The 21395-nt window shown below is 32.2% G+C and overlaps 1 protein-coding gene across 1 annotated transcript; it reads left to right on the top strand.

Moving 5' to 3' along the window:
- The first annotated feature begins 4113 nt into the window (after positions 1 to 4113).
- On the top strand, positions 4114 to 19701 carry LOC106126385 (facilitated trehalose transporter Tret1). The gene is made up of 14 exons (XM_013324025.1): positions 4114 to 4247; positions 7353 to 7482; positions 10091 to 10195; positions 11938 to 12140; positions 14410 to 14565; positions 14965 to 15048; positions 15453 to 15534; positions 15922 to 16055; positions 16555 to 16764; positions 17438 to 17515; positions 18090 to 18188; positions 18796 to 18941; positions 19164 to 19284; positions 19544 to 19701. Exons 2-14 carry the CDS (start codon positions 7356 to 7358, stop codon positions 19628 to 19630), a joined length of 1632 nt encoding a protein of 543 aa, XP_013179479.1. The 5' UTR covers positions 4114 to 4247; positions 7353 to 7355; the 3' UTR covers positions 19631 to 19701.
- The last annotated feature ends 1694 nt before the right edge of the window (positions 19702 to 21395 follow it).

The raw sequence follows: 21395 nt of genomic DNA, 5'->3' as shown, positions 1-21395 counted from the left end.
GGGATGGCAATATGTATTAACACAAATGTAGAAGTGTATCTACCAGGGCAGCATCCAGCCTACTAATACTAAACTCATGTCATTTAGATTTATACACATCTTGGACACGCCTATCATTTACATTGTTGTTATGAAAAAAGTGCCTTGTCCTTTTTTTAATACTCTTTGACAAAACAGATACAACAATATGTATCAAGGCAAACTGTAAAATCTCTATGTTAATGTCGTAACATGGATTAACTTACATTTGGATTTTTCATAAGATGCCTTTAAATCAGGAACCTCGGATGATACTTCTTCGGATGGATCATAACACACAGGATGGAAAGATTCTTGAAGTCCTGGAATAAACAAATTAAATTAATAATTTAACTCACTATTTCCATATACCGCGTAATAAGGACTTCCTATAAAAGGTGCAATACACTTCAATGACTGTCGAATGAAGCCACTATACTAACTTACGTATTATCGCTGATTGATATAAAATTAACGGTGGTGCCGTTTACTAAGTTCTTAATTGGACTGGACTGATTCGATCCCATAATTGAATTTCATATGTTCATTTATCCGAAGTTCTTATAGGGAAGGAAAACATCGTGATGTAAGCTGTACATATCTGTGAATAAATTGAAAGATATGTGTCGAGTTAACCAACCCGCACTGGGTCAGTGTGGGCAGACGATGTATGAAATGTAGTCTAAGTTATTTTTGATTTTATTGGATAAAAGAGTTTACTGTTACATTATCTATGATGCTTATATCAATGTTTACAGTAATTGGGATGTTTCATCCATTTTGATTATTAATATGCGACTCCTTTAAAGCAAATATTGTGAACATAAAATTACTAACCTAAACAGCATTCTTCATAGCATAGATGCTGCATAGAAGCTTCGGCCACATTTACTCCTGGAAAATAAAAGTTTGTTAATACAAAAACTGTTTTATTTTATACATTTGGATTATGTTAATTGTCAAAATACTTTTCTTGGACAAAAACCAAGTCAAATTATATCTACAATTTCAATATAACGTAACGTCTGCAGTGGGAAGTCATACATACTGCCAATTACTTGTTTTCTTGTTATTAATTTGATAATATATAATTTCATACTTTATATTGTCTATGAAAAAAATAGACAAAAATATGTGTGAAGAGAAGTAGCAAAGGAGTGCAAAGGTAAAGTTAAGTAGTTACACGTGGCATAAGTTATTAACAAATTCGTATTTGAAAAAAGAAATTAAAAAGAAAAAGTTTGTCGGGCAACATAACAAAAAGAGTTGGGCTCATTCGACTTTTCCAATACTTATTAATAACCATTCTCATTTTTAGCAACGATTGTTGAAACAGAAATTCTATGGTTTCACGAAGTTTCGACATTGGATTGATCCCATTGATTTTACGGCAATCATGATTTTTGTATGATACAAGAACATTGCAACGATTCAGCTAGTCAAAATAGGTTATTTTGACTTAGGCATTCCAAATGTAAATAATCATTTCTTTTTGGGGACAAACGCAACTATGGTCTGCTAACAATATCATATATCATCAAAATATGTACCTACAGTTTAAGAACGTATGGAGGACAAACACATTGATTGATTTTTATTTTTATAATAACAAAATATTACGACGTTGAGACGAGCCGAAAATCAATCTATCTTCTAATGCCTCTTTAACCCTTATGTTTATTTTGTATAATATACCATACATACAATTTTATTAAAATATACGATCAGTATAAAATAATTTTTAACTTAATTTTTTTAAACACATGAAGTTTCTAGACGTTTTTTTTTAGCTTTTCTTCAAAAAAGAAATCTTGCCACAATAAGGGTTAAGAATATATGTCATACCGTCTTTCATAATGTAGGTATAAAACAAAATTTGCAAACGGAATATTGCGTTTAAGTTACATCTCCGACAAATAAAGTCGCTATAATACGATAGATTATAAATTGACTAAAAAGAGTTCAATTTTGATTATAACACTATATTTATGTAATTTTTACATCTTTCAAACTTAAGTCAAGCTTGATTCGCAAAGAAAGATAACTTTTAGTAACATTCACAATGTTTTTTCTTTATTTTATAATACAAAAAAAAAATAAACTTGGAAATAGTTAACCTCCTACCTTGCATTAGTTCCTGGTCTTCAATGCTTGCGACATAGTTGCAGAAACTAACGTGCAATGGAATAGGTTCATCTGTCCAGGGCACTTCACCTCCAAATCCATGTTCTCCATCCACAAAGCTCGCTGCGTAATTGATTTTTAATTCGTTCATAGCAATGTAATTTTAATTAATTTACTCAATATATGTAAAAAACAATGCACAAAATTTACGCGATAAGTTCGATGAACTTGGGTATATTCGCGACGCGCAGGTTTCAAATCTACCCGCTTACCACGGCGTTCAGGAACTAACTGAGGGGGAAGTACAGATTCCCGCAATAAAGCTTTCGTTAATCTTTACCAAAACAAACTTTGTATGGTTATCCAAAAGTTTTTTTGCGTTGATTTTAATTTAATTGTAATTATTAAATAAAAATAAATGTGCTAAAATATAACGATGTTTCGAAACAATTTGTTTTCTTCTAAAATAAATTAGACATTTCTTGATAAAAAAAATATGTTTATGAAACGATTAAAAATGTTGTTTTCATAGGCGAAAATTTAATTTTTTATGATATTAAAGAACAGTAAGGTATACATAGGTAAGAGGGCGTCCGTAAATTACGTGAGGGGTTTTTTTTTAATTTTCCTATGCCTATAAATCAACAATCATTGTTTTCCATAATATTACAAAAGAAGACTTTGACGCACTTCATTGTTATTGTTAGAAATTCAAATTATATAATTCGATTTACGTTTTATTTTAGTTATTGGATCAGTCGAATTCTTTGACTTGTTTGAGATGTCGCAAGTAAAGTTGTTCCGTTACCTTATGTATTAATTTTAAGAGAATTTTAAAGTTTGAATTAGACATTTTTACAAGTTAATTGGTAGTCAACTCTGGTGCAAGCAAAGGCCATTTTCTTTTTTTTATTCAAATCAGACAGTCAGCGGGGCTAAATGAGCGATTTTATTAAATACATTGATAGGAGACTGCGGCACTTAAATACGTGCAGAGGTAAGTTTATTAATACCTCTAATCAATACGTCTCTAATAACGTGAGGTCGTACTTTCCCAATCGAGCCGATATTCATGTTCAGCCGAAATATTATTAAGAGCATCGGTGGCTCAAGGGTAAAACGTTTAACTTGTGATCCTGTACGTTCTGGTTTGATTCCTATAATGTAGTCATATGTTTGTCGATTAGTATTTCATATTTACATTTATTGTGAAGGAAATCATAGTGATGCAACTTGCACATATCTGTGAAGAAATTCAAAAATGTGTTTGAGCACAATTGTCCCCAGCGATGGGTCACGGAGCCTACTTAACCAGGAGACTAGGACTTGACTAGGAAAGTTTCCCGAAATCGAAGAGCAGACGTAAATGATTATATGTAAGAATGTGGAGAAAAATACCGTCCAAGTTAACAATGTCTGCCTAATATATATCTATATTACAGGGGATGATGGCTCATTTTTGTTTTATTTTTATAATTGTGTATTTGACAAAAAAGGTAGTCTTTTCATATTTTAATTTAAAAGTAAAATTAGTTATATTTCCGATAACTAGGAAACTTTTAGTATTCAGTAAACTTGAGTTATACTTATATTTATTAAGTTTACTTAATGTAATTCTCGGATTTATTTTTTTCTTCTTCAATAAAAAACATTTATAAACTCCATCGACGTTTACGACTGCAGCGACAAAACGGATTGTTGATACACTAATTTTAATTTACTTTTGCATATTTCGTTTACGTGTTGTTGTAGTGTTGCTAATTCTGTCTACTTTTAGCTAGGTAGAATTACACAATTATCTTTCTCATTTAATACTATCATTTTAATTTTAAATAGACATGTATATGATTAATTTTATTTATATTTAAAATTGTGAATGGATTCAAAAATATCTTAAGTATTAAAAGCAAATTTAAAAATTCGAGTTGGCAACACTATACGTTGGTGAAACCGCGAATCCGCCGCGGCCCGCAGCTGGCACTTGCCTCTTGCTGTCAATAAAATAAACTGTCACACTGTCAGTTGTGAGGTGATAGCGCGAATGTACGATACGTGCCGAATGCAATACAAAAACTTTCACGCGCAAATTGATCAACAAAGATACGGTGAGTATTCTTATGTTTACATTTTATATGACCGTAAAATAAATATCATATGACTCAAAGAAATATTAATCAATGTTAATTATTTTACGATTTCATACGGGAAAGTTTTCGTTTTAAAATCAATGTTTATATTAATCGATAATTTCGCACCATTGCCTATTTATGTTGCTAATTCACGTAACCGTATTACATTTTGAAGCATTTAAAATAATCAGGAAATTTTTGTAACTAAAAATAAATTATTATGTTTTTAAAGTGATTTTATCTTAAGAATTTGGTTGTTAATTGTTTTTTGCACGTTGTAATAAAATGCAATGAAATTTATTGTAATCTAAAATAACATAAGCTATCTAAGATATTAAAGCCAATTAATTCGATCAATTTGGCGATAAAAATCAATTTACGTATAGGTATGTACTACTATTTGCTAAAGTAAAGTTTTCATCATATTTTTTGGATAATTTAAGTATAATTTCTTTACATATTTGTTGTACAATTTCTAGTAATCAACAATCAAGTTTGTTGGGACATGTTTATAAATAAATACTAAACGAGTTTACATATGTTGTCTCTGTTTTCTACAAGAGGATAAAAGAGATGACTATATGTTTCGATATAAGAGTTTTGGAAGTGAAAACTCACATCACAACGTAGGTATTAAAGATGTGACCATTCGTATCATGTTTGACCTTCCCAACCTCCCAGTTGCATTAAATCATGAAGATAGTTCACGACAAGACACATTGTATATATTTCGCAGATATATTGTGGAAATCGTCATTTGCGAATAAATAGTTTATAGTTTCGTTTTTTTTGTCAGTTTATAAATTGTCTATGTCAATTAAAATTCGTTAAGTCAAGGACAGGAACATAATAGACAAGATTTCGACGTTTTTATATTTTTTTTTCACTAAAAGCCTTTAGATCGCGCTTATCAAGGCAGTTTCCCAGTTTTTTTTAAACAATATTTCTTTAGTTTTGCATGCTTTAGTTTTTGTTTACATCCATTTTATAAATTGCATGCAGTTCGTAAGCGAAAGGTATGGATTGCAAAACATGGTCATTCATAACAGCATAGTGATGACGAAATGAAACGAGACGCTTTGCTGCGCGATTGAAGTGCCATGGTCGTACATATATTTGTATTTTTTGTGTGTGTTATATTCTTTTATATATATTAAAATCAATGAATGCTTATCCTCCTTGGATGCCTAACTGCTAGAATTGTCCTTTGGTCGCCAAATAGGTTTGTACACTAAAAGATAAAATAAAAAAGGTTGTATATTTTTAATAAAACTTTTTGCTTGGACAACGATTTAATTTGACTTTATTATTTTCAATGTGGCATTGCGAAGCATGCCGAGATAAGTTGCCAAATAAAAAAAAAACTTGTTTGTATTGAATAGACTGCGAAATAATAAGCTACATTATTCCCGGATAACATAGGATTTTTATATTTAGTATTTTAATATTTCGTGCGGAGGAAGTCGCCGGCAAATATGTAACTTAATATTTAAATGATCATTAAGTTATATTTACTAAGCGCAGGCTGTGCGAGTGGCTCAAGTTATCCTTGCCCTTATAACGGTACGGACAGTTACACTTCGTCTATGTATCTATTTATAGTCGATGACCATAGTTAATTCTATATCGAAAAACTATTACTATGTTTTGGTTATAACAAATTAACATAAGTTAAATATATTATTGATTGTCCGGATTTTGTCACGTTATAAACAAACAATTTGTAAAATGTCCAAAAAAGGTCCTATCAAGAAAAATGCGAGGTTGCATGATACGTCTTTAAATTATTTGTTCGTTAATTGTACTCAGTTTCTCATACCGAATTGACAATAAATCGACATATACATTAATTATTGTCGTATATACAATGCCGATGATAATGATAATATGTCTCGCGTAAATTACGTTGAATTTGTCACAGGGCCATGTCATTTAAAACCTTAGATAAAGATGTAGAACTAAAGTAGAACACTTGTTATAATCGTCTCTTAAGTTTATATAAAAAAAACGAACGTTCTTTTTACTAAATTACAACCCTATTAGTCTTTTAAATATATCTTAGCGACCCAAGGTCAATGGCGTGCTGCGCAGTGCTCTCCCCCAGCAATCTGCAACGTCCCGTTCAAATTGTTTTCTGAGCAGCGATTCGCGCGAAGTTAAATGCAAAGATATTGAAAAGAATTAAGGTATACTTTATCTGCATGTGCACGCGCGGAGTGTTCACTGAGATGATAACAAGTTCTTAAGCCGTGTGTCATCTTTATTTTATATGTATTATTTCTTTGGATCCATCAAAAATTCGAATAATATTCATAAGTAATTTTGTCCTTGGGTATCGGCGATTTCGTTAAACAACGTTAATTTGCCAATTGTACAATATTTATCATGGGGCAACTTCCTTCAAGGACGAAATAAGTCTTAGTATTAAGGGCCAATACACACGGAGAGCTTCAAACAGAAGACAGCGGCAGTTTATCGCTGCTATAAAATGCTGCTAGCATGGAGTCTGCTTCAATCTGCCACTGTCAACTGCTTCAAGCGGTCCGTGTATGTCAGTCCTTTGGGAAACAGAGATATCGATTGATAATGTAAATTCCGTCCTTTTTACAATGCAATTGATAGGAATTATTGTATTTAATTCGATTTTAATTTCTGTTTTACTATTGATACGATGTGAGATGCAGTGAAGGTAAAATATCGTGGGAAAATATATGCGTCTTATTGCAGCTAGGGAAGTGTTGTGACCTTGGTCATTGTTTTTCATATAATTATTTACATAGAATTACAAAGTACACTATTCCAATAATATTTATTTTGGTCGGTGTTGAGTGCGAGTTAATATTTGACCGCTAATTAATTTTATTCATAACTTTTAAATACCGAAAACGCGGGGAAATCCGTATTTAGAACGGTCTTTGTATGATGTTTTACCGTGAAATTTCATTGTCGTAACAATTGAATTTACATATTGTTTTTTTTTAAGATAATAAATATGACATATATTTTCATACAAGTGTTCAGACCATAATCAAAGCGTTACATAGTATTTACTGTTTTAAAGAAAATTAATATTGTTTAAAGAATATGAGGCCTCTGGACAAGGAGCTCTGTGAGACGGAGCCGGGGGACCGTTACTACAACTACAGGAAGGATTTCAGGACCGCTCTGCCACAAATCATAGCTGTTAGTGTCAAGAATTTACTCATATTGGGTGAGTTTATCTTAAGGTGCGTTTTCATAGGACGTGATTCTGTATGTGCCCAGCACGCTCGTGTCGCTGTGCCCATTTATTATTTAACTTTAGAACTAAACCGCAATGACGCTTCTAAACGTGAGTGCAAAGCATAATAGCAAATCGGTAGTAATAGTAAATTAACAAAAGCTAAGCGATTTGTATTTGCAATATCTATTTTGTTACAATGAATGAGCGGGATAACGATATGTTTCCCTACGGGTGTTTCAGCAGTGGAAACCCATAGTAAAACAAAGAGTTTGCGATTGTTTTCTTCAAATTATTATAAACAATTGATACTGGCATAAAATATCTTTTGCATGACTTGTCTATTTTATACAGAATGTAAACTAAAGAGTGGCTTTCGCTGATATTATGCCACTCACAAAAAATGTTTTGTTCTATCGCTTTTTACCGTCAGCAAACCACTGTACTAATTATTTAATCGTTGATTTCTATTGAACTCTATGAAAATAATATTTTTAATGTTTTTAATGGTAAAAAACACAACTAAGCAGATTGACAATTGCAAAATCAAGTTAGTTTTTAAATTAATTTCTACTAAGCCGTTCATCCTTGTTCCGTTTAAAGTTCGTTTGTACTATATTATTTTGATTGCTTTGCGCTTATGATAGTTTTCCACGAGGGCGGCACAGATATACAGACCAATATCATTATTGTTTAAACGCCGCGCATGAAACAGTACTAGTTTAAAAGCATACTGCACTGTCTACTATCCAGCCTCACTGTTCCGCCCTCGTGTGAAATTAGCGTTTCATATTATAATGTTAGCTTATAAGGAAAAGTTCCATATTATTTTTGCTGTTGCGACCACAACGAAATCAGGTCCAAGGTTCTTTTATTAATTTTGTCGCGTTTTGCTTGTTTTTGGTTTGGTTGAACATTGTTTTTAGTTGGGATAGTTAAGTTACTAGTGAGTTCAGTTTTCAATTTTCCAAAATAAGCAACTCGTGTGGTATAAGCTATTATAAACTGTCGATGTTTATAGTTTTTGGAAATACTCTGAAAGACACATTTAAAGTAGTAGCTGCCCTTTGTTCGAAATTCAATCATAATTCATAACCTTACTTACTTTTATATTAAATAGTTTTATTAAATATTAAAATCAAATAGCTTAATGTATTTCTCCTTTTTAACATTAACTGTTTTTTGCGTTCATCTTTTTGTGCAATTATTAAAAAAAAATTGATATAAATTTTTTGCTTCACGTAATAATATGATATCATTGCTAAAAGAATATCACAGCGCATTTATTAATAATTACAAATACTATTATTTTTAAAACATTATTAATATCATAATATTATATACACTGTGTTTATATAAAGTTAATAATTATCTGAAACAAAACTATATCTTCATCACTATTTTAGTGACATATTCATACGAATCATCATAAATGCAGTAAGTTTATTCCATTTAGCTAGGCTTGCTTCTTTTGTGGGTCAATTTTAGTATGGTAGGTACTAAAATTATAAAAAACAATTTTGCTTTTTTGTCCAAACAACACAATTAAAACAAACACAAAGCAAGTATATCTGACTAATAAAAGACGTATTTATAGAAGCTATAGCAATGTACAGAAAGTCCTTTTAATTTGGCACGTTGTCAATATAAGTGATCTTCTGTCAGAAGTGCCAACTTGAGCCTGGTACTTAGGTGTCACTTTCAATCGAACATTATTATTTTGTCTCAGACTATTCGAACTGGTTTTAACTTGTTACAACTTAAACTTATCAATAACAGGTAATCCTATATGTTGTTGATCTTTACACTTCTACTTTATCTAGTCTTTTTATATGTCTGATAATTTAAGATGTATGTTACATCATCATATGTGTATTCTGACATCTTCATCATAACTAACATTCTTTTAGAAATAATAGAGAGAATGTGACGTCATCAGACGATTTGAAAATACGTGTAGTTGACCTTTTTTGACAAGATTCTTTTGTTTATGTAGTTTTTTTAATGGGATGAAAAATTGTAAGTTCGAAGTAGGTGGCGGCAGCGCCAAGAGTTCACTGTTATCTGTTAGTTTATATACGTAATTTTCGTTATTTTTTATTAAAAAATATAAACGTATTGCGTATTGTTATTATATATTCATGTATTTCTTTATATTTTTGTAATATCCTGAATGTTTAAAAAAGAAAAAGAGTTCACTGACGCTACATTGTAACGACGTTAAATTGACAAATTAAAATGGCCAACCTATAATTTATGTTTGAATTTTAACTAAGTTTTACTTTCAAAACATCTTTATCGTGAGTATCAACTGTTTTACAACTGTATTTGTTATTCTATTTTTCGTTTTAAAGTGAGTGAGAAGTTATATTGTTGTTATACAAGTATTATGACAGTGAAAACTCAATAGTATTGATAGTTTGTTCTTATACCAGTGAAAGTTGTAAAGCGATAGAAAGGAACCGGTCTTTGGCATTAAATGTATTGCATATCCAAACTGTGGCTATCCCACTCGTTCTATTTGGAAAAGACCGAGATAACAATATGTGTTTGACAAGTGTCACGACAATCAAATTTCACGGAAAGTGTTTTATCGCAGGTTACGGAATGACCCTTGGCTTCCCTACCATCCTGATACCAGCTGTCAGTCAACCCCAGGATGGAGAGATACTGCATCTCAATAATACACAAGTCTCTTGGATAAGTAAGTGTAATCTATACTTAGTTAAGATAAAAAAGAAAATTCACCGATATGGGTATTAAATAAATTTCCTCGTCTGTACAAACGTCTTAATATTTCAATCGCTTCTAGTATGTCTTTGAATCTACATACCTATTAGCCTACCAATTAAGCAACAATCCACTTCATTTAAATCAGTAGTTAGGCTACTGGGTAACATATGACGGACACACAGAAATATTACCTATAAGTCGGGCAAAAATACCTTTTAAATGTTGCATGACAAAAATTCGTTACATCAATGAACAAGATTAACTTGTTTACAGTCAGATCAAGGCCTACATTTTTAAAATATAAATAAATTAAACACAAAAAAAGAGTAATTTAACTTTTAAATAAAACAACCTGTTCTGTCAGAACACTCTGTATTCCTATACCAAACGAGAAATTTCTATTATATTATGTTTTCTAATACAATATAATTTACATAAGTAGACCTTTTCCATGTGTTTTATAACATATATCCGCGAGGAATTAAATTTAAATTTAATTAGTAGACTATATGTTCTTCCAGACTATGTTTCACATTTATGTCATATTTCAGCGAGATTCATGCAGCAACTCTGGAGATACCTTCTAACAAACATCCATATATCTAAAAATTCATATTAATAAGATATCAATAGTAAACCTTGTAGCATTAGAGCGTCGGTAGCTCAGAGATCAAGCACTTGACTTGTAATCTGCAGGTCCTGGGCTCGAATCCCGCCATGTACCAATGTGTTTTTCTATTTCCGATTTACATATGTATATAAATTTATCCGACGTTCTTACGGTGAAGGAAAAAATTGTGATGCTACCCTACCTGCACATATCTGAAGAGAAATTCAAAGATATGTGTGAAGTCAACCAACCCGCACTTGGCCAGCGTGGTTGACTATAGCCTAGTCACCCCTAACTTAGGGTAGGCTCCGAGCACCTCGGTGGGGACGTATAGTGAGCTGATGAAGTTGATACATCCGCGAGGATATTTAATTAGTAGACTATATGTTCTTCCAGACTATGTTTCACACCTATGTCATATTTCAGCGAGATTCATGCCGCTGTTCAGGAGATACCTTCTAATAAACATCCATCTATCAAAACATTCGTATTATTAAGATATTCATAATAAAACTTGTGTTTTACAGCATTAATTTATAACTTACTTGACTAGATGTTATTTTTATTTATTTATTTAACTTATTTATTTGATTTATTTATACTGTATCTAAAAGTATTTATAATGTTAATTAATCGTAATAGGATATAGTTTCTGTAACTTCGTACTACCGAGTAAATTGTAAAAATTCCTAATAATAAATTAATTTTTCAATTTCTAAGTTTGTCTTACAGGTTTGAAGAACAGTTTGACAAATGTTTGAGAAACCGCTAGTGTTTAATGTGTTTATGCATCAAAGATTGCATTGCACTGATAACGTATGCGTAATTGCTGTTACCTGCAATTGTTTTTTTATAAATGCATTGATAACACTTTGCTAATTAACAGTTACATCATAATTTATAGGTTGCAAGTGCCTTTTATAGACTAAATATTTTGAAAGGTTAGTTTATAGTTAACTAGCTGTAGCCACAAGTTTTCGACCTAATTGCGTCGTGAAAATCAAATGACATTACCGAAATGGGTATGAAATAAATTACCTCGACTGTGCATCCTGTCGCAAACATTTGTCGTAGTTTTAACTAACTTTTCTTTTCCACTGCAGGCTCAATAAACCTGATTGTTGTGCCGTTGGGGTGCGCGCTGTCTGGTGTGGTGACGTCACCGCTTGGTCGACGCCGCGCCATGCAAGCAGTCAACCTGCCATTCATTATCGCCTGGCTTCTCTTCTATTACTCGAAGACCGCTGTTTACCTCTACGCAGCTCTCTTTTTAACTGGTCTCGCTGGAGGATTGCTTGAAGCGCCGGTAAGATACCTATGCTTATGATACAAGAGCGTCGATGGCTCAGGGGTTAAGCAATCTGCAGTCTACAGGTCCTTGCTTCGAATCACGTAGGTACCAATGTGTTTTTCGTCCTATTTACATATGTACATCTATCCCGTTTATGCTGTGAAGGAACCTGCACATACCTAGGAAGAAATTTAAAAACATGTGTGAAATCAACCCGCACTGGACCAGAGTGGTTGACTATGGCCTAGTAACACTTGTTTGGGTAAGCTCCGATTACCTCGGTGGGGACACATAGTGAGCTAGTGATGGTGATTACGATACAGGGTGATTTTTTTCTGAAAAAAATTTCCGCTGAATATTATAAATTATGTGTGAATCTGGTAAACGGTAGTATTATTGTATATACATACACAAACAAATGTTGAACTTCGTACGACTGATGAGATTAGATTCTTAAAGCTATTGAATTGTTCAAATATATGATAAGAGTATGCATTGATAACTACGACGAAAAAATGCATTTCATTTCACAAGTACGATATTAAATTTGAGATATTTTTATAGATATTGTATGTGTATTATAAATTTATCTAATCGATATTACTTCGTCAAATGTTTGGATATTTTCTAAGGATTACTTGTCACTGTCGGAGCTAATGCATAAACATATCGACAAATCCGATAATCGGTATATCTCGAATAATATAAAAAATAAGATCGAGAATGATGAAACATATTTTAAAGATGTTACTAAAATACCCGTCACTCCGTACGTGCGGAATTAAAAATGTAAATAAGAAGCCTATGTGTTCTACCAGATTATGTGTTATATCTATGCCAAATTTCAGCGAGATCATTTGAGCCTTTCCGGTGATACCTTCAAACAAACATCCATCCATTCATTAAAAATTCTCATTTATATTATTAGTATGATGATAGTTTTCACCAATCTCGATGTTATTTTTTTTAGACCTCGGTGTTCCCGCTGCTCCTTTGCCCCCTTCTGTTATAAAAAAAGATAGTGAAAGAGAATATAATATGCTTTTTATTAAAGTATTTCGTTAATGAACATATACGGTTAATAAAACTACAAAACGCAAAGATATAACTGCATCATTTATAAATATTTATATATGTATATTGACAAGAGATACTGCCGCACAATCGTTTCACTCCTTTAGTGATGAGACTGAGCATGGGTTTTTGAGACAAAAATCCCCATTTATAACTGTATTGTGAAAGATAATGACATGAATGACGATATGTTTTACGGAGAGGTTTAAGTCTCAGAAACCAATGGTGACAATGGAAGTTACTATATACTTTTTATCGGAATCTTATTATTTAACTTTAATAATCCTAAGCATTTATTTTTTTAAAGTTCCCTCTCAACGCTTTTATTCAAACATCAGCTTTCAAACGGCATTTAATAGTTAATATATAATAATAGTATATAAATAATGTATTGTTGTTTCCGCGAATGCTTCAAGTTAATAGTTATCGACCTTCATACATCGCTGATCTTTATCGATATTTCCTGAACACAGGCGCTCCTAATAAAAACATGCTGTATCCTAAGATTGCACATCTCTCAGAAGTGTTTACAGTTAAGGAAATAATTTTACCACCCACCCAGAGTTAATCAAATACGTACGTTACTATGACACTTGTTTATTTTCTCTAAAGGAGTTTCAAAGTAATGTACTTTGCATATACAGGATGTTCGGAAAAGACCTGCACAACGATTATAGATTCCAGGATCAAAAATATGTTTTAACAAAACATACCTCCGTTGAAAAGCTGAGTTTGGGCGCTAGAGAATTTAAAAAATAATTACGTTTATCAAACTTATTTTGAAAAGTCTTTAATTTGAATAACACACTTTGATTATCAGTGTCGTATTGGTACACACATTGTTTGGTATTACAAAGTTCTGTCCGTCGTGACGACATCAATACTTCGCAGAATATAATACAATACCACACGCGATTTGTTGAATTGCCGATGTATTTTGCTATTGTCTCACCGTTTAATCTATTTTACTCTTTATTTCCATTGCTACAATACTTGTATAAAAACAAATTGCCGTCTCACTTATACTCGTTGAATAAAACAAAGAAAATATTATGTTTCAACACAACTGTTACAACGGTTACACGGCTACGTTTAAAAATGTCATTGCACATTTAAAGTATTATATTTAGATCTATTAATCAGAATATCGTTTATAACACTTTATTTCTTTAACTTACAATGGTGTACATTAGGCAAATATGCTTCGCAGGTGCTGACTTACGTTGCGGAGATCACACAGCCGCACTTGCGCGGCTCGCTGTCCGCCACCAGTTCGATGTGCGTCATCCTCGGAGTGTTCACTCAGTTCCTGTTCGGTACATTGATGAACTGGAGGACAGTCGCACTCGTCAACATTAGCTTTACAGTAAGGACCTTTGTACACAAGGCAACGTAAATCATCCAAACTTGAATAGTTGCGTCGCGAGACTCGCGTTGCAAGCTCTTCGTACAATATAAGTCGTCGACGCGAGTTGACTATTCGGTAACTGTATTGATTTGGACCGCAAATTCGAAAATTTTAATTTGAAAGCGACTTTTGTCATACGATCTTAAATAGGTTTCGAGCGACTCTCTTTGGCGATGACAGATAGAAATGTCGGCGACTAAAAACGCCGACATTCGAAGATGAGTTGCCTTGTGCACGAAAGGCCTAAGTTACCGACTAAACTCCCTGTCCGCATCCCGGATCAGGTTTTTCATCGATCTGTCGTTTTTTATTTCATTTCCTTCGTAATCAACTTTCAAGTTGGATACTTTTTTTCAGATAGTAGCCGTTATTGCTTTATTCTTTATTCCGGAATCACCGCATTGGCTGATATCAAGAAACCGAGACGATGACGCTAGGAAGGTACGAATATATTTTTTGCTTTTAGCGATTTGAAAAAAATAATTGTATATTGTATTTAACACAATATAACAAACTTCAAGAGCCTTGCGAACGTCCTTGATATTTCTTTGACAACTGAACTAATAAACAAAAACGTCAAATGGATACAACACAAGAGAGAGTTGGGATTCAAATATCTATTTGTTTTCTAGCAGTAACATAAAGAAAACTTTAAATCAGATTCGATTATATTACTAATATTATAAATGCGAATGTTTGGATGAATGTTTATTAGAAGGTATCTTCAGAGCAACTGCATTAATCTCGATGTTTGCCATAGATGTAGAACATAGTCTGGAAGAACATATAGGCAAATAATTAAGGTTTTTTAATACGTACAAATGGAGACAAAATGGTTGTTGCAGAGTCTGCAATGGCTTCGCGGCTGGACGACGGAAGATGAAGTCGACATGGAGTTGAGAGACATTCAAGCTCTTTTCTGGATAGGTCAGTGCAATTTCTTTTTATTTATATATATTGATAAAATTGGAGTGTTTGTATGTACTATCAAGAATATATATGTCGTAAACGTATTTGCGATGCTGATAACGTAAAACCATTTTTTTTGATTTTTGTCTACCTTTATCTGTCCGCAATGCTGTATATGTTCCGGGCATTCTCTGGAACGGATGGACCGATTTTTTCGGGTCTTTGATGGGGAGGTAGCTGATGCAGGCGACTATCTTACTCATCCTGAACAAAAGACTAGCCATTGGAATGCCTAGAATACTTTATGCCCGGAGAGTTTATGAGTCTATAATAAATTATTTAACGCCATTTTCGTATGTCACTGTGATAAAGGCATAAGTTAAAATTGATCTGTTAATATTCCAGAGGAAATGGTGTCGTACAAATACAAGTGGACGGCCAATTTATCTCACTACCGCGAGCGCAAGTTCTATGTACCGTTCTGTCTTGTCAGCTATAGCTTCTTCGTGGGTCATTTCAGCGGCATGACCACGCTGCAGGTAACAGTTCCTTCCTTACATAATCTTTGTTTTAATATTTTTCTATAATTATTAAAATATGTATCATACTTTTGATACAAAACTTTTGATGCAATAATTTGACAAGTTCACAATATGTCTAGGTCGATTACAATTTGATGAAGATAACAAGCAGCTGGTAATGTACCTACGTACTACGTACGTACGCAACTTACGTACAAATAAAAATGTCAGCGACTCGTACTATATACGAACTTTTATGACATTACTAGCTGTCGCCCTCCACTCCGTCTGCGCGGAATTGAACAAAAACATAATAAGTAGCCTATGTGTTCTTCCAGACTATGTTCTATATGTATGCAAAATTTCATCGAGATCCTTTCTGCCGTTCTGGAGATATCTTCAAACAAACATCCATACAATCATTTATAATAAAAGCGTACGAAGAATCTTAATCAGTTAATTTACTTATATTTTTTTAATTATTTTGAATATTAAAACATGCTGTATATCACTGCAGACGTACGCAGTGTCGATATTCCAGGCGTTAGATGCGCCTTTAGATAAGTACCGAGCCACGTTAGTGTTGGGCGCGGTTCAGATAGCTGGTGCTGCGTGTTGTGTACTGTTGGTACGCTTCGCTGGAAAGCGGACACTCACGCTGGTCTCCACTGCTGGAGCGGGCGTCTGCTGTCTGCTACTCTCAGCTTACGATATTTACATCAAAATGGTAAGTAATACAGGGTTTTAGACATAGATGAATGATTTTATTTGCTCTTCATAATACATCTATTCTCTTAAAAAATCATGTTTGGATAATATTTACATTTTTTTTGTTGAAATATGTATTTTACATTTTTTTTACTTCAAGTTATTTTAAGATCGAGTGAATGTTTTCAAGGCCTTATTTCGTAACCCATTAAATACACATATTAATAAAAATGTCAACAATAATAAGTACTGTAGATATATTTCAGTATTCGTTGACTTACCGTAGGTTTCTAAGATCATCACCGATATGTTTTAAGCAGATATTTTGGTCTCAGAAACCAATGGTTACCGTCGCAAGACTTATTTGTATATATGAAGATATTGTAAGGTTTATTAATTAAAATTTATTTATTAAGTTAGTAGGCGTCCATAAATGACGTTAGGTGTTTAAGGGGGTGGGAGGGGGTCGAGTCAAATGTCGTCTAATCTTACGTTGGAGAGGGGGGTCTCGGCAAATATCACGCTATTTTTTCTGACTATTTTTTCTTTTTATAAAAACAATCCAACGCGTTTATGTAAGAAACTCACATTTTGAAAAATCTCTCGTGAGATTGGGGGATGGGGGAGGGGGACAGGGGCAAGAAATTAAAAAAAAAACATCTCATCTAACTTATGTTTATTTTAATTCCCAGTATTCGCGGCCGCATGTATCAATAAGCAGCAATGGTGTATATTTGAAGACAAACAGTTCTCTCACTGCTGAAACCATTGTAAGAAATATTTTAATGTCTCAAACACACTCACACTCAAACATACGAAAATTAACCGAAACAAAGATTCCGCTTCGCGACCATTTTAAATATGTCAAACTGTATACTTCGCGAAACAAAAGCGAATTCGCTTTCACTTCGCGTTTATTCCGTTTTCTGTGAGAACAGTGCCGCTGTATTATGTGTCTATTGTATAGATTAACTAGGTTTTTCTCATGACTTTTGCGCGGAACAAAAAAAAACTTATTAAGTAGTCTATGCGTTTTTCCAAAATATATTCTACATGTATGACAAATTTTATCGAGATGTATACAGCTGTTCTGGAGATACCTTCTGACAAACATCCATCTATATAAATATTAGCTTTTATAATATTAGCAATATTGTTATCTCTTTTGTTCTTCCAACACAATGAAAGGGATGGCAATATATTATCATTTTTGGAATCTCTCTCTAGTTATATTAGACAATAATTTGTCGACGATATTTTATTTCGATTTCGCTTCGCTTTCGTGTTACTGTGCATTATGTGAATGTTTCGGTCAATGAGAACACGTGGTTTTGTATTTTACAGCACATCGGTTACTCCTGGATGCCAACAACACTTCTAATGTTGTTGGCTTTCATCACCCACACTGGAATACGACTGTTACCCTGGATACTTATTGGAGAGGTGAGATTTTACTACAGTACTCAGAAAGTACCCCTTAGTGTAGTTTCAGTATGAGAAATCTACATTAAATACTAGCTGTTTCATTCCAATAATTTTTGTTTAACATAAAAAAAAAACTTTGTTTTTTTTGTTTCCGTAAAATTTTCATTTGCAAATGTCAAATTAAAATTACCATGGCATCCATCTTCAGTGATTTTGGCGTGAGATTTTATCGTAATATTCTTCAATTTATTCACTCCCTAAATATCACAGCGTGAAAATATTTAGCCTAAATTATGTCGTAAATATAGAGTTTTATATAAAAAGGAATTATTCAAATATATGTCGTGATTGAAGATCCTTCAAAAACTATGGCCCGCGACTCCCTTCGAGAGGAAATAAAAAAATAAGTAGTCTATGTCTTCCCTCAGACTTTGTTCTACATCTGTGCAAAATTTCATTAAAATCCATTGAGCCGTTTCGGAGATACCTTGAAACAAACATCCATTCAAACTTTCGCATTTATAATATTAATACCTAAGATTTTAAATTGAAATTTATGTCGAATGATATTATTAGTATACGTATACTATCATCATGTGGTGATAAATATTTGATGACGTTCCAGGTGTTCAGTGCACAGACGAGGTCAGGAGCATCAGGTCTAGCCAGTGCTATGGGCTATATATTCGGTTTCGTCACCAACAAGGCCTACATCAATATGGTCGACAAACTTTCAATATGGGGAACTTATGGATTTTATGGACTCATTTGGTATTTATTTTACAATTAATAATTAAATAAGTATAATAGTAGGTTTCTGAGACCAACACCTCCGTTTAGAACTTATTATTATCTCTATTTTTAAAAGAAAAAATGGTATGTCTTATACAGACATATAAGTTTCAGAAACCCGCAATAAATCGTTTTTTTTATTTTGTCAATTTCTGTTGTTTTCATTGTTTAAATATTTATATTATATTGTTTTATTTTTAGTTTAACTGGATGCGTTGTGTTTGCACTTATACTTCCCGAGACCGAAGGGAAAAATTTAATCGACATCGAAAATCACTTCGCAGGCATCAAGAAACTTGATAACAAAGTTTATCGTCCAAAGGTACAATTTTTATCAAATGATAACTAAACGTGAGTTTCTGAGTACGAAATCTCGGTTTAAAACTTATTGTTATTTGTGTTTTGTCAAAGATAATTACAGGGATGATATTTATAACAAGATTTTGGTCTTAGAAACTCACGGTAAGTCATTTTTACGAAAAAAAAACTTAGAAAATACACATTGCCTTTTAAATAATTAAAATCATATTAATTAAAAAGAAAAATTGTGAATTATTATTATTTATTATTAATATTTTCAGAAAAGGAAAACTATTCCAGAATCAAAACTGAGCGACATCGGCGGCATACAAAATCGATCCTACGAACCCGATACAACAAGCCTTTAATTTCTATTAATAAAACCTTTGTCCAAAGTACTGTTTGTATGTAATTGTAACAAATATATTAAGTTTTTAAATTATGTATATTGATATTTATATAATAGGCTAGTTGCTTGTTTTTATTGAAAAATTTAAGAAATACATAATTGGAAAAATCTTCACGTTATTACATTAGTTACAGCGCCATCTAGTAGCGTGTAAAAATTGAAAAATAAAACAAATTATTTCCCATTATTTAATTTATGTGTTGGAAATATTTCAATAATTCTAATTTTTCACCGAATCGTAATTAAAATATTAAAGCATTGTAAAGATTTAAAAAATCCGTACTTTACGAGCTTTAGACGCCATCTAGTTTCTCGAAGTTGAAGTGAAACACGGAGGCTGTTATGGTAACAGGGTATAAAATAAGTTGATGCAATTTTAGATGCATATTTGTTAAAAGGAAACAATATTTTAAATTTCATGAAACTTTATAATTTGAAAATTGTCAATATTAATCGGCAGTCAACTAAGTTTGTAACTATATTATATTTAAATTAAGCTAGTTGTTAGGTTACCCATAAAACTCCACTAAACTGAAACTTGTTATCCTTTCATAAAACAGACATGTGTATTAAAACTAGTGCTGTGGGATGTGGAAAAAAACTGAAAGCTCTCAATAGGTGGCGCTAGTGTCAAGAGTCCGATGTCATCTGTCAGTCTTGACATATCTCTCGCTTTTTTTTAAATATTATAAATGTATTCCTTTCCTGTGCAGGCATTAAGAAAAAGAGCTCAAAAGACGCTCAATAAACATTTTTGGATGTAAATAAATTATGAACTATCTTTAAAAAAATTAGATTTTTTCGAGTGCGATTTTAAGAAGTCGTTATGACAAAAATCCAGTGAGTACTTTGTATCTAAAGTAAAGTGTTTTTTTCATATGTTTCGTCTATTTTGTGTCACTTTTGATGAGCAAAATGTAGTTTTTCTCTCCATTCTACGGTAATAGTTTTGTTTAAGACTTATATTTCATGGTCGTATATCTAACTAATTAATAAGTTCTATATGTAGTAACTTACATGTATAGTTAGATTTCCATTGCATTTGTTATCTGTCCTTACCAAATTCAGAGGTGTTTTTACAGTTGTTTCAGCAGTGGAAACTTACATTAATAATATTTAGTAAATAAAACAACTTTGAAATTGATTGATTATTTATTTTATTGATAATTTCTACATTTACATTTTGAAATTTCATGAATTATATATATTAATAATATAAATAGTTTCGCCATCATCATCATCATCATCGTTATGATGGAAAGAACATTTATTTTCTTGAAAATCCCTTAAACATTTACTAAATTTCATGAAATACATATAGTTTCGCCATCATCATCATCATCATTGTTATGATGGCTAGAACATTTATGGTCTTGAAAATCCCTTAAACATTTACATTTTAAATTTCATGAAATATATATAAGGTCGCCATCATCATCATCATTGTTATGATGGATAGAACATTTATGTTCTTGAAAATCCCTTAAACATTTACTAAATTTCATGAAATATATATAGTTTCGCCATCATCATCATCATCGTTATGATGGAAAGAACATTTATTTTCTTGAAAATCCCTTAAACATTTACATTTTGAAATTTCATGAAATATATATAGTTTCACCATTATCATCATCATCATCGTTATGATGGAAAGAACATTTATTTTCTTGAAAATCCCTTAAACATTTACATTTTAAATTTCATGAAATATATATAGTTTC

This window comes from Papilio xuthus, unplaced genomic scaffold (genome assembly GCF_000836235.2).
Source record: "Papilio xuthus unplaced genomic scaffold, Pxut_1.1 DF825017.1, whole genome shotgun sequence".
In the NCBI taxonomy this organism is placed as follows: Eukaryota; Metazoa; Arthropoda; class Insecta; order Lepidoptera; family Papilionidae; genus Papilio; species Papilio xuthus.
The sequence above is the reverse complement of the archived record's forward strand: the minus strand, read 5'-3'. Positions and strand labels throughout refer to the sequence as shown.

What these genes read in the sequence shown, in the direction of transcription:
- LOC106126385 (XM_013324025.1), top strand. Translation starts at nt 7,356, where the DNA reads ATGAGGCCTCTGGACAAGGAGCTCTGTGAGACGGAGCCGGGGGACCGT. An exon ending in GAGACGATGACGCTAGGAAG is followed by an intron (nt 15,049 to 15,452) that starts GTACGAATATAT and finishes TGGTTGTTGCAG; the next exon opens with AGTCTGCAATGGCTTCGCGG. An exon ending in ACAAAGTTTATCGTCCAAAG is followed by an intron (nt 19,285 to 19,543) that starts GTACAATTTTTA and finishes TAATATTTTCAG; the next exon opens with AAAAGGAAAACTATTCCAGA.